The sequence below is a fragment of the Pogona vitticeps genome, chromosome 1 (assembly GCF_051106095.1).
Source record: "Pogona vitticeps strain Pit_001003342236 chromosome 1, PviZW2.1, whole genome shotgun sequence".
Classification (NCBI taxonomy): domain Eukaryota; kingdom Metazoa; phylum Chordata; class Lepidosauria; order Squamata; family Agamidae; genus Pogona; species Pogona vitticeps.
This window is the reverse complement of record NC_135783.1, coordinates 166,263,065-166,278,248: the sequence shown is the minus strand read 5'-3', so window position 1 is coordinate 166,278,248 and position 15,184 is coordinate 166,263,065. Positions and strand designations below refer to the sequence as shown.

The 15,184-nt window shown below is 39.6% G+C and overlaps 1 protein-coding gene across 11 annotated transcripts in view; it reads right to left on the bottom strand.

The window, feature by feature from the left end:
• Nucleotides 1-15,184, bottom strand: part of ITSN2 (intersectin 2) — a 137,374-nt gene that overhangs the window by 60,996 nt on the left and 61,194 nt on the right. For all 11 annotated transcript variants that reach the window (XR_012080246.2, XM_020796749.3, XM_072976725.2 and 8 more), the window contains 8 exons: nt 14,004-14,182; nt 12,808-12,949; nt 12,170-12,375; nt 8,677-8,735; nt 4,041-4,207; nt 3,604-3,646; nt 3,120-3,241; nt 2,607-2,703 (listed from right to left, as the gene is read on the bottom strand). Coding sequence is in view for 10 of the 11 variants with exons in the window: in XM_020796749.3 (XP_020652408.3) it covers nt 2,607-2,703; nt 3,120-3,241; nt 3,604-3,646; nt 4,041-4,207; nt 8,677-8,735; nt 12,170-12,375; nt 12,808-12,949; nt 14,004-14,182 (1,015 nt within the window). In the remaining variant the exon portion in view is untranslated. The remainder of the gene's footprint in view (nt 1-2,606; nt 2,704-3,119; nt 3,242-3,603; nt 3,647-4,040; nt 4,208-8,676; nt 8,736-12,169; nt 12,376-12,807; nt 12,950-14,003; nt 14,183-15,184) is intronic.

Below are 15,184 nucleotides of genomic sequence, written 5' to 3'. Positions count from 1 at the left end.
AGCTTCCAAACATTGTAAGGCACTTTTAAATGAGCAAAAACGGACTTCGCAAAGCCATTGAAATGTATTGAGTCGGCTTCAATACATTCCAATGGAGGAAACATTGTTTCACACAGCAATGTTTCCTATGGGGATTTTCACTCAGCGATGGCACGGATTGGAACGGATTAACCGGTTTTCAATGCATTCCTATGGGAAATGGTGTTTCACAGAACGATGTTTCACACAATGTTGATTTTTTTGCAACCAATTAACATTGTTGTGTGAGGCACCACTGTATTGGTAATTATAGGCTGTTGCCAAAGTTTCAAAGCTATAAGGCAGATGGTGCAGAATGCGGTGACCAGACTTCTTACTGAGGTGAGAAAACATCAACATATCTCCCCCACTCTGGCCGCCTTGCATTGGCTGTCCATTTGTTTTTGCGTCGATTTCAAAGTTCTTATGATTACATATAAAGCCCTAAACGATTTAGGACCTCAATATCTGGCAGAGCACCTTCTCCCACCCAGTTCTGCCAGAGTCACTCGTTCCAGCCAGGCTGGGCAGCTGAGGGGACTAATGCCGAGAGAGGTCTGAAAGGAAAGAACAAGGAACTGGGCCTTCTCGGGAGTGGTCCCTCGCCTTTGGAACAACTTGCCAGTGGAGATCCACCTGGCTCCCTCTCTGGGTGTTTTCAGGAACAAACTTAAAACCTGGCTATTTCGGCAGGCTTTCCCTCTGTCGTATCTTAATTTCTTATACTTTTCCCATCTTGGATTTATAACATATGCTTATCGGTTTTTATTGTTTTTAAATTTGTAAACTGCCCAGAGTAGACCTTTGGTCTAGATGGGCAGGATAGAAATCTAATAAATAAAGAAATAATAAATTATGCTCAGTGACTTCAAGAGCATATGGAATACTCAAGTTGGTCACTTGAAAATAACAACACAAATAGCAAGATGGAAATTTCAAGAATACACAAATATGGCCCAACTCATGTCTCAGCTTGCCATAAAAAGGCTAAATGCGTTCCTGTGCGACATCTGTCCCTCTGGGCATCACCTGCCTCAGCCATGCCAGGGTATCTTGCTCTCTCCAAGGACTCTCTACCCTTGCCTCTGCACTTCTCTCCCCTCCTTCAAATCCTCCTTCGAAACTCATCCAGCATTTGGTACAATCTCCTACTTTCCAATCCCAAGGTACAAATGAGTCTAAGCTCATATAAGCAGACTCATATCACCATCTATTCTTTCCCTGTCTATTCCTCTTTTCCCTGTCTTTCTGCTCCTTCTCCCATGTCTGTTTTCGAGACTGTAAAGCTAGCCCCTTCTCACAGTACTGGGACATGTTCCTTCACCGTTTGTACAGTATCATATGGACATCACACATAAATGCCCCAAAGAATATTCATTTGTTTTATTTTCTCATTTTAAGAGAGATTAAAATTGTTGATATTACAGAACAAACAAATCTGTGACAGGAGAAAAACCAAAGTGAAAACCAGCAGCACTGCAGTACAGTGGGGTCTCGACTTACGAACTTAATCCGTATTGGAAGGCAGTTCTCAGGTCGAAAAGTTCGTAAGTCGAATCTTGATTTCCCATAGGAATGCATTGAAAACCATTTAATCCGTATCTGCTCTTTTCATCCATAGAAACTAATGGGAAGCTGCTATTCCGCCTTCTGCCACTAGAGGGGGACATTTTTTCTTTTTTCCTTTTAACTTAAGATGACTTAGCTTTAAAAAAAAGGAAAAAAAGAGTTCATAACTCAAATCTATGTTCGCAAGTTGAGTCCATATATTCCTATGAGAGCGGTTCGTAAGTCGAAACGTTCGTATGTCGAGCCATTCGTAAGTCGAGACCCCGCTGTATCTAAAAAGGCACAGTTTAAAAAAAACTAAGGAAGTATACGTAAAGCTTGGGGGAATAAAGAAGTCTTTATGTTGTGCTGAAAAAAATGTAACAAAGGGGCTGGGCAAGAGTCTGGGATGGCACTTTCTTACCAGGGTGCCATGAACTAAGAAGGGCCTCTCCTTTGCTGCTGCCTGTCTTACTTCAGAATGCAGGCTGAGACTCTGATATCTCTTGTCAGAGATGGAAAATGTAATGTTCTTCAGTTTTAAAAAAATAAATGTAAGATCACACACACACACACACACACAGAGCAGCAATTTCCACTCCTTCCATCCATTACAAGAGGCTGACTGTTTACAGAACGGGAGTCGGGAAAGTGTTGCTTTAGATGTTTGGAAGTTTCAGCTGGTGCAAAACAGATGAGCAACAATACAACTGTCCTCTGCCAATTACCCTCACCATGAAATTGTAATTCTGCTTACTTTTAAAAAGCAAGTATTAGAGCTGCCAGGTGTTCCCAGTATGGTGTAGTGGATAAAGTGATGACTAGGAATCTGGAGATAATGGCTGAGCAATTCCCTGCTCAGCCACAGAAACTCACTGGAGGAGTGGAGCTGGTAAAGCCATCTCTTAAATATCTCTGTTAGGATTGCTATATGTCGGTTCCAACTTGACAGCACACACCAACCAGCCAGAGTTCTCACATAAAATATACACTTCGTCCTCAAACCTAAGCCAAATGCAAGCAAGCTTTTAGGTACCAACCTGGTATAGCAGCAGGAGTAGTTTTTTCATTGCCTGGACCCAGAAGTTTCACATGGGTAGCAGGAAACCATCCTTTTTGTCTTTTTTTCCCTCTTGCCTACAAAAATTGTTTTACACTTTCATTCAGTAACAGGCAAGCAATGAAAAACCCTATCACAGAATTTCTCAGCTTGTCAAAACTTCAAAGGAATGTAACTTTTCCTTATAAGTATGGTAAGTATATTTAGAAGGAAGAAATATAGATAAGTGACTTTATGTTCTTGATTTTCTAGTTTCCTTGAAAAAGAGAGGGTTTAAAACAAAGGAATACATTTCTTTTCATTGCTAGCAACTTGTTCTCAAACCAAATTTCTAAACAGTGTGAAAATACAAAAGCATTCTTTCTAAAAAGACATTTTTGTTTAATCTGCAGATAACCATATATTAAAAAGGAAGGCAATATTTTGCTTATTTGAAAGTTTAAAAATGTTTATTAAATATATTACCCTGCAAGCAAAAATTTCCTTCTGTTACCTGCAACTCTCCCTGCCACCATCCGCTAGCATTCTTCTTTAAAATTAGTATCAGTTGTCCTGGCGCAAGACTCAGTTGTTCTGTTCCTGATGCAGTATAGGCCGTGGTAACCTGAGCAATTTCTGAAAGAAAATGCATCAGTAAAAAATCTATATCACCAATAATAATACCCTAAAATTGGCAATAGGTAAAACAAAACAAAACCAAAAGAAGAAAAGTATTAAGGCATCTTTAAAACTAACAGATTTATTTCATATCAGGCCAAAAATAAAAAGAAGAGAAAAATGCTGTGGCACCTTAAAGACTAACTGCTGGATTTTACTGTGACGTTTCGTGGAACATTCCCCACTTGCTTAAACTTTCAATCCCCAGATTTGTTTCAGTCAAACTTTGATGAACACCATCTCCTTTGTCATATACTGATTAGGTTGAAACAGACTAACAGGACTACCTCTGTGAAAACTATAATATTGGCTGTACTCACCAGGTTTTTTATTATATGTTCCTGTTTTGCTAGCAGTAGAACTCTGCAACAAAAGAAAACACAGTTCATTTTGTAGCAGTGCCATAGCAACTAAACTGTCTTAACTAAAGCTGGCTGAAACACTTTTTAAAAGTGGAATCATTTTTTTAAAATCTTTTAACTGTTTTTCCTGACCCACTGGTCTAGGTACAGGAAACTACATTTTAGCCTTGTGCCCAGTTCTTAAAGGTCTCCTCTCTCACGATTTTCAAATCCTTGTGAATTTACTACTGCTGTGGCCTGTGATCCGTTCTACATGTGCAGCTGATAAGCCAGGGTACAGGAGAAAAGCTTGATATGGCACGTAAGCATCTCTGTATCAGGGTCTCAGTTTTTATTTTGGGATGCCACACTTATCTCACCATTCCCTCCCTCACAAAAACTGCAACAAGACGTACATCGTGATCCTTTGGTCTGACATAGTTTGAAGGAAAAATTCCAGTTCTATCGCCAATACTTCCAGTCCACCATTCCCCATCTTTCTGAATAACTAGAATTTCTTCGCCTTCAGTGAAAGTTAAATCACCGGGTTCAGAACTTGCATAAGAATACAGTGCTATATATTCTGAAAAAAGCAAAAAGAATTTCAGTTATCTATTTAAGCTGTTTATTATTAAGGACTACACCAGTCATCATTTCACTAGGAATAAGAGAGAGAGAAAAAGAGAGAATACAAGTTTTTTAAATATATGGAGCAAAGATTCACAGATAAATCATAATTATGACATATCCTAACTGTACATGGAAATATTCCTTTTACAATTATAGCACCAAACAGCCGCTAATTTATAACCACCTGCATTTTTGTCAAGGTGCATTTTTGTCAAATGCTCAGAAGGCAACATCTGCATATCTTCTCAGAAAAACTGAGACAGAAGCAAAGATGATCACATAGGTAGAACCCTTGAGCAGCAGCAGCCAAAGGAGGTACTGGAGGTGGCAGAACAGCAAGACAAAGCAAAGCAGAGGAGGAGAATGCCAAGGACAGAACAAACATAGCAGAGAAAGCAACATGTGAAAGGGTCACAGGAAGATGACACTCTTCACCAGTGGAATGGCAAAACCACTTTCAGATTCTTGAAGAGGACCCTGGCAAACAGCCTGCAGAGGGAGACATACAGGAGACCCCATGGGAGGACATGAGAGAGGCTGAAGCTCAGCCAAGCAGAGCCCACACCCTACAAAAAGAAGAAGTGAAGAATAGTTGGGGGAGCAGACTTCCTACTGCTTGGGACTGAAATATTCCAGAAATGAAATATGCCTTATAGCTTGGAATGAGCTCAAATCCCCAGGGCTGAAAGAACCAAATCCAAGATGAAGAACTCTCAGAACTAGTGTTTATTATTTTCTTGAAATCATGAAGGATGGATGAAGTGCCAGAAGATTGGAGGAGGACTAACACTGCTCCTATCTTCAAAAAGTGCAAAAAGGAGGAACCTGGGAACTACAGACTGTGAGGACATTGGATGGGTTATGTTGTACTTCTCTAGGCTGCTCTAGCTCTGGTGCTTATCTGCATGAGAACGAAGATTGATTTTGCTCTGTTCCAGGCTGCACCAAGAACGAACCACACTGAGCTTAGACATCACATTCCATTCTTAATTGCTCATCAGCAGAGATTCTCATGAGAACTGAAAGGTGGGACTGAGAGAAATTACATTTTGAGGCTGAAGTTACTAGACAAAGGACTTGAACTTGATTCAACATAGATTTAAGGTCTAGCAAGAGGCTAGTTAGTGGCTGTTAGGAGGTAGCTATCGATCTGTCTGTCTGAAGATGATGAATTAGGAATAGACTCAAGAGGATAAGAAGCTCAATTATGATTACTTAGCTGGAAAATAGTTTTTAGGTGGAATTAGCTTCTCTTATTTTATGGAGCAATCTTTCATAGAGCTCACTTAATTATCTGAATATGCATGGCTTATTGCTTTTGCATTGTTTTGGAACCATACAACTACCTTTTTGAATTATTTATACAGTACTTGTCTTTCTCTATTCAGCACTGGTTAGGCCTCATCTTGAGTACTATGTACAGTTTTGGATACTACACTTTAAGGATGCCAACAAATTGAAACAAGCAGAGCAACAAGCATGATCAGAGGATTGGAAACCAAACCAAGAAAGACTGAAAAAACTGGACATGTTTAGCCATCAGAAAAGAAGACTTAGGGGAAGATACAATAGCACTTTTAAAATACTTAAAGGATTGTCATAGAGAGGACGTGCAGCATCAATCATCCAAGAGTGCAGGGCATGTAATAAAGGGTTCAGGTTATAAAAAGACAGGTTTTTGTTGAATATCAGGAAAACCTCCAGTTAGAGCAGTATGACAATGGAACCAATTACCTCAGGAGGTAGTCAGTGTTCTAACACTGGAGGCATTCAAGAGAAAAATCAGACAACCACCTGTCTGATATACTTTGACTTATATTCCTGCATTGAGCAAGGGATTGGATTTGATGGCTTTATAGGCCCCTTCCAAATCTATGATTCTATAAGCATAAATAATGCATGCACACCTGAGAAGCACTATTTTATAGGTTTTAGTGTACTTTCTACAGTGTTCAGAAAGATAAATAAGATACCACATATGGTTTATGTCTCACGATCTGCACAACTGCCATCACTTTTTCTAAAGCATGTTTATTATCCATTCAAGCTCTGCAGAAAATTGTCAAGCAATAAAGTAAACTCTTCTGAAGGTTTAGAAGCTAAAAACAAGGGTCCACTGGTTATAGTTTAGGGCAACTCTTTAACCCTATTCAGGGTTAATCTTAACCAGCAGGAAGAGGGAGCAGGCTAAGGCTGTGACAACATGATTAAATACTGTGGGATTTGCTATGGTTATAGCAATGCTGGATTTGAGGGTTTTTTTTCCTGAACACATGATGCAAACCTTGATTCAAATTAGTCCAGCTGTTTTTTCGCACAACATAGCTTTCTTTCTGCTGGTGTTTCTATTTTTTTCAAGCTGGAATGATTTAAACAGACTTTTTTCATGTGCGATCAGTTGATTTATTCTTGTAAATACAGGGAGCATGTCTTTGGATGGTTTTTTTGGTGATGTTGGCAGTACAGGTGTGATGTTCAGGACTGTGGGAACACCCATCCCTGTGTTCTTTCCCAATGAGTAAACCTTTGGTCTAGATGGGTGGGACAGAAATCCAATAAATAAATAAATAAATGATCATCCTTCCATTTTTTTTTACATATATGAGATTAGCACTAGACCACCTTACAACCAGTACTGATTGATATACATTGGTGCCTCGAATTATGAACTTAATTGGTTCCAGAACTCTGGTCGTAACTCGAAATGGTCGTAAGCCGAAGCACCATTTCCCATAGGTATGCATTGAAATGCAATTAATCCATTCCGGCTGAAAAAAAAAATCACCAAAAAACAACAGCAAAACCCATCGGAAACGCAACTAATCCATTCCGGCTGAAGGGGAAAAAAACCAAAAAGCAAACAAACACTGCAAGACCCATCAGAAATGCACAAAAAAACCACTGAAAAGCAAATAAACCTTGCAAGACCCATTGGAAATGCAAAAAAAGAAAACCAAAAAGCAAACAGAGAGTGCAAGACCCATCAGAAATGCAAACAAACAACCCCCCAAAAGCAAACAGAGAGTGCAAGACCCATCAGAAATGCAAACAAACAAAAAACAAAACAAAAAAACCCCAAAAAGCAAACAGAGAGTGCAAGACCCATCAGAAATGCAAAAAAGAAAAACCATAAAGGAAACAGAGTGCAAGACCTATCGGAAATGGGAAAAACAAACAAACCTTGCAAGACCCATCAGAAATGGGGAAAAAAATCCAAAATACAAACAAACCCTGCAAGACCCATCACAGCATAGAAACATAATCCCACTACCCAGCCCAAAACCATGCTGCAAAACCCACCCAGAACAATTTTTTAAAAAGTAGAAAGCAGCACCTTACAAGGCAATCCGAAGCCTCCTCCGAGCACACAATCACTAACTGCTGGGGTGAAAGAGCTACAGCCTCTTTGCCACCAACGGTTAGCAATCTGAATTCCCCGCCTTTTTCCACTGTGTTTTTCTTTTTGTAACTCGAAGCTCCAGTCACAAGTACAGTAGAAGCAAAAATTTGTGGCTGGACGTCATATGTTGGGACGTTCGTAAATCGAGGCACCACTGTACTGGTTTAGCACTCAATAATCTCTGGACTTTTAAAAAAAAAGAATTACAAACAAGATGGAGACAACCCAGATGAAATAAAAGACTTTCATGTGGTATTTCTGCACAGGTTAAAAAGACATTTGGAACACTGCCACTTGACCAAGCGATCCATAAAAGGATCAGCAGAAGTAGGACCAGTGGAAGGAAGGGGGGCTGTGGGCTGAAATACAAATCACATTGCATAGAGTATAAAAACTGAGTTCCTGAATCAATTCACAATTCCTGTGTAATCAGGCTTTGAATCAAATCTCAGCAATGTGTATTAGTCACAGTCTAACTCTACTCTCTCCATCCTAGTATTGCCATGTGGAGAGCTATATCTGAAGAGCTCAGTCTATATGTGATGAGAACCTCTACATAATCAGGAACACTGGTTTTTCAGGATTTCTGACTACATGAAGAAATAGCACAGACTATTCCTTCTCGAGATTTAGCTCTCTGCTAGGATAGCTGGGAACGAGAGGGGCAAGCTACCCCATTCCCTCTGTTCACAGGTTAAGATTATTCCTTTTATTGAACACCTTTCATTCTCTCACTTCATTTATGACTGCACATGGCTTCTACCTATGGCCAAGCCATATACTTCAAATAATTCACAATCAAATTATTGTATTAAAGAAATTGTACTCAGGTATAATACAGAACACCTCCTCTAAACTCCTAGTAGTCTTATTTGCTAGATTTTTTAATTTACTAGATTCTTATAATTTCATGATGTTATACTACAATTATGATGTAGATGTCTGAAAAATTCTGCCATACTCTAGTGTAAGGCTTTGCCCATGTGCACACAAAAATGCAAAAGTTTAAATGCAATTATTACCTTCTCTTAATGAGCAAGATGTAAGTTTTTTGTTTATAGCTGCATAAACAGCTTCTGGTCTGCAGACAGAAGAAAGAAGTAAAGTTATTTCGGCCAGTACAATATATAGCATTTATTATTCAGTAATAAATGGCTAAAATTTACAAGAACCTGAAAACTCAATGAAAGTATGGCTGTGTTCCGATGTCGCAATATGGTTTACATATGAAGAGAAGATGAGTAGCTCCCACTTTCCTTTTAGCAATTTTTCCAAATATTAAGCTATGTTAAACTTAATTATGGTTTGCTGAGAGAAACTAGCTTTATAACCTATGGTTTGGAGCTCTCAATTTCAAACAAATCATAGTGAAAATTGGCCACAATTTGTTGGAACACCACAATTTAGGGTTAACAGAAAACAGAAGTGAAAGTAATATAAAGTACTCCTTATTGTTCATGTGTGAGAAGGGAAAACCTGTGGGGAACTTAAAAGTTGTTCTCACAATAAACTATGATTTACCATGAAATCCAAATAGAAAATATATTTAGGGATTTCTGATGGCTTTTATTCCACTGCAGCAATTTATTTTAATGGCATCAGCTGCTTGAGAGTGCAAGAGACTGCACCAGCAGAGGGCATATTTTTCTTTTCAAGGATTTATTTAAGTAGAAGCTGGAGAGCCACCTGCTATGTGTTCTGTAGCTGTATTACATTACAGAACCTGCACTGAGGCAAAGGTTGCCAACACAACCTTAAAATGGCAGAGCTGGAAGGGACCCAATGGATCATCAAAGCCAGCCCCTGTCAAGGAGGCACAAGCAGGGAATTGAACTCCCAACCTCTGGCTTCTCGGTCAGAGACCCAAACCACTGAGCTGTCCAGCAGTTCTTGGAGTAGATGGTTTAAAAGTAACCAGCTTTTTGGTTCTATGATACCAGAATCACTTTTCAAGTATACATCTAATAGGCTGCTAACATTCATCTGTTGTCATTTACAAAACGATCTTTGGCTGAGGTATCCAAGTTCATCTGGAATTCATAAGCATTGCCTACCGATACCATGCAAGTTTTAAAATAACAGAAGGCATTTCAAAAGGCCACCAATAACTGAGGGTTGGATACAGATAAGCATACATCTATATATTCAACATTTTCCAGTCTTCCCATTCCGAAATATATCCCCCAGCCACAAATATCTCTTTAGAATCTACTGGGGGAGGGGATTTAATGCAAAAATGGATAGTTGTAGTCACAAGTTTTTAAAGAGCTGTTTAGGCAAACAAGCAATATTGCCTCAATGACAATCTCATGGGGAAAAGAAGATATATAGTTTAAAGATACATTTTAAGTGTACATTTTGGCTCCATCTCAAAGACATTCCACAACTCTAGAGATAATCTCTCCATCTGCTTAATGGAGCAAAACCTGCCTTTGACAGGAGACATTAACCTTGCTTTCCAAGATCAGACTGGAACAGCAGAAGCATTTCCTCAGTTTGTAACCCCAAGAAACACCTGCATCCATGTTAACTTGCTGGGGAAAATGTGCTTAAAAATAAAACATTGAACAGAAATAAACAGTACAGAACTGGATGAGAAGGAATCAAAACCAGGGTTATTGAATCCTCTGCCTCACGTATACAACACATGCCCTACAGGAGAGTGTTTTAGTCTACTGCAGATACAGAAGGTAGGTAAAATGCCTGCCCCCCAGAAGATACCAGGTGTTCTTCTGTCTTTCTGTTGTGACAAATATATGAAACCACCAGATATCAAGAGACACTCCTAGGTGTTTCAAAGTATTAGGCAATATGAGATATGAGATAAGAAGAACCTTGGGTCTTCCTAAAAGTTCATCACAAACTAATGAGCTTGCAGGCAGCTGAACCTCCACCACACTCTAAAGCAGTGGTTCTTAACCTTTGTTACTCGGATGCTTTTGAACTGCAACTCCCAGAAACCCCAGTCAGGACAGCTGGTGGTGAAGGCTTCTGGGAGTTGCAGTCCAAAACTCCTGAGTAACCCAAGGTTAAGAACCAGTGCTCTAAAGGATGGATGAGGATGTGGTCCACATATGCATAACCACTTCCTGAATCATCAAACATACATGCATTCTCACAGCAATCTTGGGAAATCTTGACTGGAAAACAGGACCTTGGGAAACACCTTGGATGATGATATCACGCCAGATAGCATGGTTCTGTGCTAGAAGTGATACACAAATCTCAGAGACTTCTGTGACTGAATCTAATGGTGACAGCCAAGAAACCTGGGACAAACTGACTTGGACAAGGAAATTGTGCCACTGGGTTCCATCTGGAAGCACCACTGAAGAAGCCTGTTGCGCTATTTTAAGTTCAAAATTATTCTTACATCTCCACTGTACTTGGGCAAACCACTGATAGACTTTGAGGGATAGACACTATGGCCTTAATTATTTAATGAGTTTTAAATATCCTTTGTTGCTTTGTGTGTCTTTAAAAAGGGATTACTGTCTCCATTTAGAAACTGGTGAAATGGATCACAGTCACTCTCTCCTTATCCGATCAATTTACAAAGAAACTGTCAAGGGCCACTCAACGACAGGTATGACCAGCCAGCTGTGTTACCTTTCTGGGAGTGATGTCCATATATCACATTCATAAAGCAAGTACCTCAACCTTCTACGTTCAAATGTCATTATATCTGGATACTTAGTCAGGGCAGATGCAACATCCGGGAAAGTGGTATTGTCAAGATTGATGTAATGACATATTTTCACTACTAGTCAACTTGCTAATATTCCAGCTGGGATAATCACCAAGACCATGAAGAAGGACGACAAAGAAGAGGTTGCTTACCCATACTTGTGGTACTCTAAATCACTGGTTCTCAACCTTGGCTTACTCAGGAGTTGTGGACTGCAACTCCCAGAAGCCTTCACCACCAACTGTGCTGGCTGGGGTTTCTGGGAGTTGCAGTTCAAAAACATCCGAGTAACAAAGGTTGGGAACCTAGGCTCTAAATAGTCATCTGTAACTCATACTATTCATCTGCCTTCCCTTGTTCAAAGTCCTGTTTCTTCTTAGAATCCCACCCCATATACATACATTTATTGTTTCAATCCTGAACATCTTGGAACCAAATGAAGAAGAGGAACCATGTAGAAGTACTGTCCAGTGCTGGGGTTCTGAGCAACATTCTAAAACATAAAAGCACTGTGCAGGTGCAAGACAGCACCATCTGGGCATCACAGAAGGAAAAAAAAAATCAAATTCTCTCTTTGATGAAAGAGACCTGGATCAGTCTGAGAGTTCAGGATAGTTTTGCATCCATCCGATGAAGACCACCATTACCTGTTGAATGGAGAAAGGGCTAATTCCAAAGGTTTGGAATGTCCTCCAGAAGATGCAAGAGAACTGGATGTAGGTATGTACATACTCGTTTGAACTCAGTTCTGAGTGTTCATTATCTATGCACTATGAAATTTTTTTTTAAAAAATTTGTTCAGTCCAAGAATCCCAAAGCTTACTTACTCTACTCTTTGGTTTTCACTTCCAGGCAAAATCTTGACATAGGATTTGGGAAACCATCCTCTTCCTCCATTTACTTCTCCAAGCCACCAATTTTCCTGCTGCTCCAGCACAGTAATTATGTCATTTTTTGAAAAGTTCAAGTGGTTATCCTTTTTTGCAGTCCAGGAACAAAGTGCTTGTGCTTTTAAGTTTTGTACTACTTGTCCCTATCAAATGAACAATGTATTAGTACCAATCCCTTGTGCAATTTTGGCTGCTTGCTGCTTTTTATGGTAGAGGTTAATGGATGAAAAAACTATACCCACTAGTAATTTTTTTTCTATTGTCACTCTAGCACACATATTTTAGCATATTCTGGAAAAATATTCCAGCAAATTTGTAAATGTAGCAGACAAATGTACAGCTGTTAATAGAACAGTTGCTTTGAAATCTGCCCCCAAAATATGTAAAAAGAACAGGATAGAAATCATTCTGCTGTAATTAACAAACACATGATTAGCAAATTCCAGAACTGCAGAATGCAAGCCTTGTATTTCCTAAAATTCAGTCATGGGTTTCAGATTAAATATTTTTGTTCTCTACATAATGGTAAAAAATACAAGAATATGGAAGTATAAACAGCTTTCTTATCAACATACCTGTCCATGAATGGGAGAAACAGATCCAGGAGATACTGTACGAGTAAAGGCAGATTTCTTCTGCCCTGTGTTTACATTTAAGTTTGAGAAAGATATATTCTGGTAGTCAATTTCTTCTGTTGGTTTACTTGGTGAAACAGTCCTACAAGTTCAACAGATAAACATGTACGAAAAGAAGAGTTGCAGCAATTAGCTGTAATGCAACAAAGATTTCAAAATACACATAAGTTGCTGTACACATGGAGTTGTATGGTTTACAATTCAGTGTTCTATGCCTCTAAGGAAACCCAAACCCTTGACTTTTAAGCATAAGGTATATAGGAGAAGTATAACTTCTGAACTCAAAGCAACACAATTACCATTTTATGCAGGTGGATCATTGGATCACAGCCATAATTTCTCAATGGCCAGAATCCGATTGAGTTATTTATGCTGGTGTATAAGGCAATGGAGTAATGGAGTAGAGAACAGCTCCTAATTGAACAACCTGCCTGAATTTCTAGTGTTGTGGCAGTTGCATGACTTAGCATGTGACTATGCATCGGGGGATCATTAATTACTGTCTATTTGCTGTTTTAAGTTATGCTTTTGTACTTATACTGGTGTAAATACAGTGGTGCCTCGCTTAATGAGCGCACCGTTTAACGACGAATCCGCATAGCGATGTCGCTTTTGCGATCGCAAAAGCGATTGCATTGCGACGTTTAGATAGGCAAAAACTCGCATTGCGATGATTGGTAAGCATTTCGCTTACCAATCTTCGCATTGCAATGTTTTTACAACAGCTGATTGGCGGTTCCAAAATGGCCACCGACTGCCCAAAATGGCCGCCGCAAGTGTTTTCGCGCCCTGCCCTCGCTTACCGAGGGCGCGAAAATGGCGGCACTATGGAGGAACTTCGCTGAACGGTGAGTTTGGGCCCCATAGGAACGCATTAAATTAAGTTTAATGCATTCCTATGGGGTTTTTCGATCTGTTTAGCGATGTTTTTGCATATCGACGATTAATCCGGAACGGATTAATGTCGCTATGCGGGGCACCACTGTACTGGATTCTAACCAATAGATAAAATGCATTAAAATATATGTGTAAACACTTTTACAGATTTAAACTGAAATACTGACAACTAACAAATGAGCTCCCCAAATAGATAAAATTAAATAGCTTTTATATTGTATTTGGTACTAGTTACTTACTCTACAGGAACTGAGGCAGTTGGCAAAGATACTGAAGGGGGAAGCAAGGCTTTCTTAGGAGGTGAAAATGTTTTTTCATTTTCAGGTATTTTTTCTACATAATTGCATGGAAACCAGCCAAAATGCCCTTGGAAGCTCCCATATAACCAGCCAGGCTCTCCCTCAGTTTTCTCAGAAACCTGGAGAAAAGAAGAAAACACAACATCAATGAGGGAACCCCGAGTTTGTTTATAAAATGTTATGTTATCAGTTTTCTGTGGTTAGCATCCTCCTGCATAGCTCCATTAGTGTAGTGGGAATAACATCACCAGCAGTGGTAGATTGCTGTTAAATAAAGAAGTCCCCACTTTGACTTTCAGTTATGTGCAGCACATGCAATGAGATGAAGTCAGTCGCAGCCGGAAAACCAAGCAGATACTCCAAGCAATAGTTAATAGATGAACTATTGCTGGAAGTGAAATCATTTCAGCTGGGCCAGCAGAGCTACATGAGAGGATTTTGGCCTACTAGTTTAAAAATACATATTTTATTTTTTTATTTTCTTCAATCAATCAATCTTTATTTTGTGGTCTCGGGCCCATTAAAATACATACATGTAATATTTAAAATAAATGGAAGCAATTTAAAAAGTTCTTTATTTTCTTGTATTTCTAGCACATTACAGAGGAAATTTTGTTTAGCTCAAAATAAATATCTTCATTTCATCATCAAGAATGATAGAGAGGCAGGGCTTGTCGCGGCGAAGCCAGCAGCAACAGGGAAGAGAGCTCCCTGGAAAATGCTGGAACTGCTAGATTCGGGACATCCCTGAAACACGGGAGGTCGAGGAGAGCTCAGGAGAGATCTCTCTGAAGCATTTGGTGACGACAGGAGGGGGAGAGAGCGGGTGGCGACCCAGTATCTCTTCCATCTGTAAGATACACTCAAGCACGAATCGACGCAGGAGCCATCTTGTATGTATGGCACGAGCCGTGAGTACCAGAAAAGGGGGAGAGCGGAACATGAGTTATAATTTGGAAAACTAATTGAAGCCTCTGATTTATGAACAGCCCCGTTAAGCTGGGAAAAAAAAAGAAGTAGAGTGAAAGGAATTTGGCAAAAGGAGGAAAGAAGCGGCGAGCGTTTGCTTACCAGTCTGCCTTTGATTTCTGAACTTTTAAACGGTCTTGGAAACAGGCTGG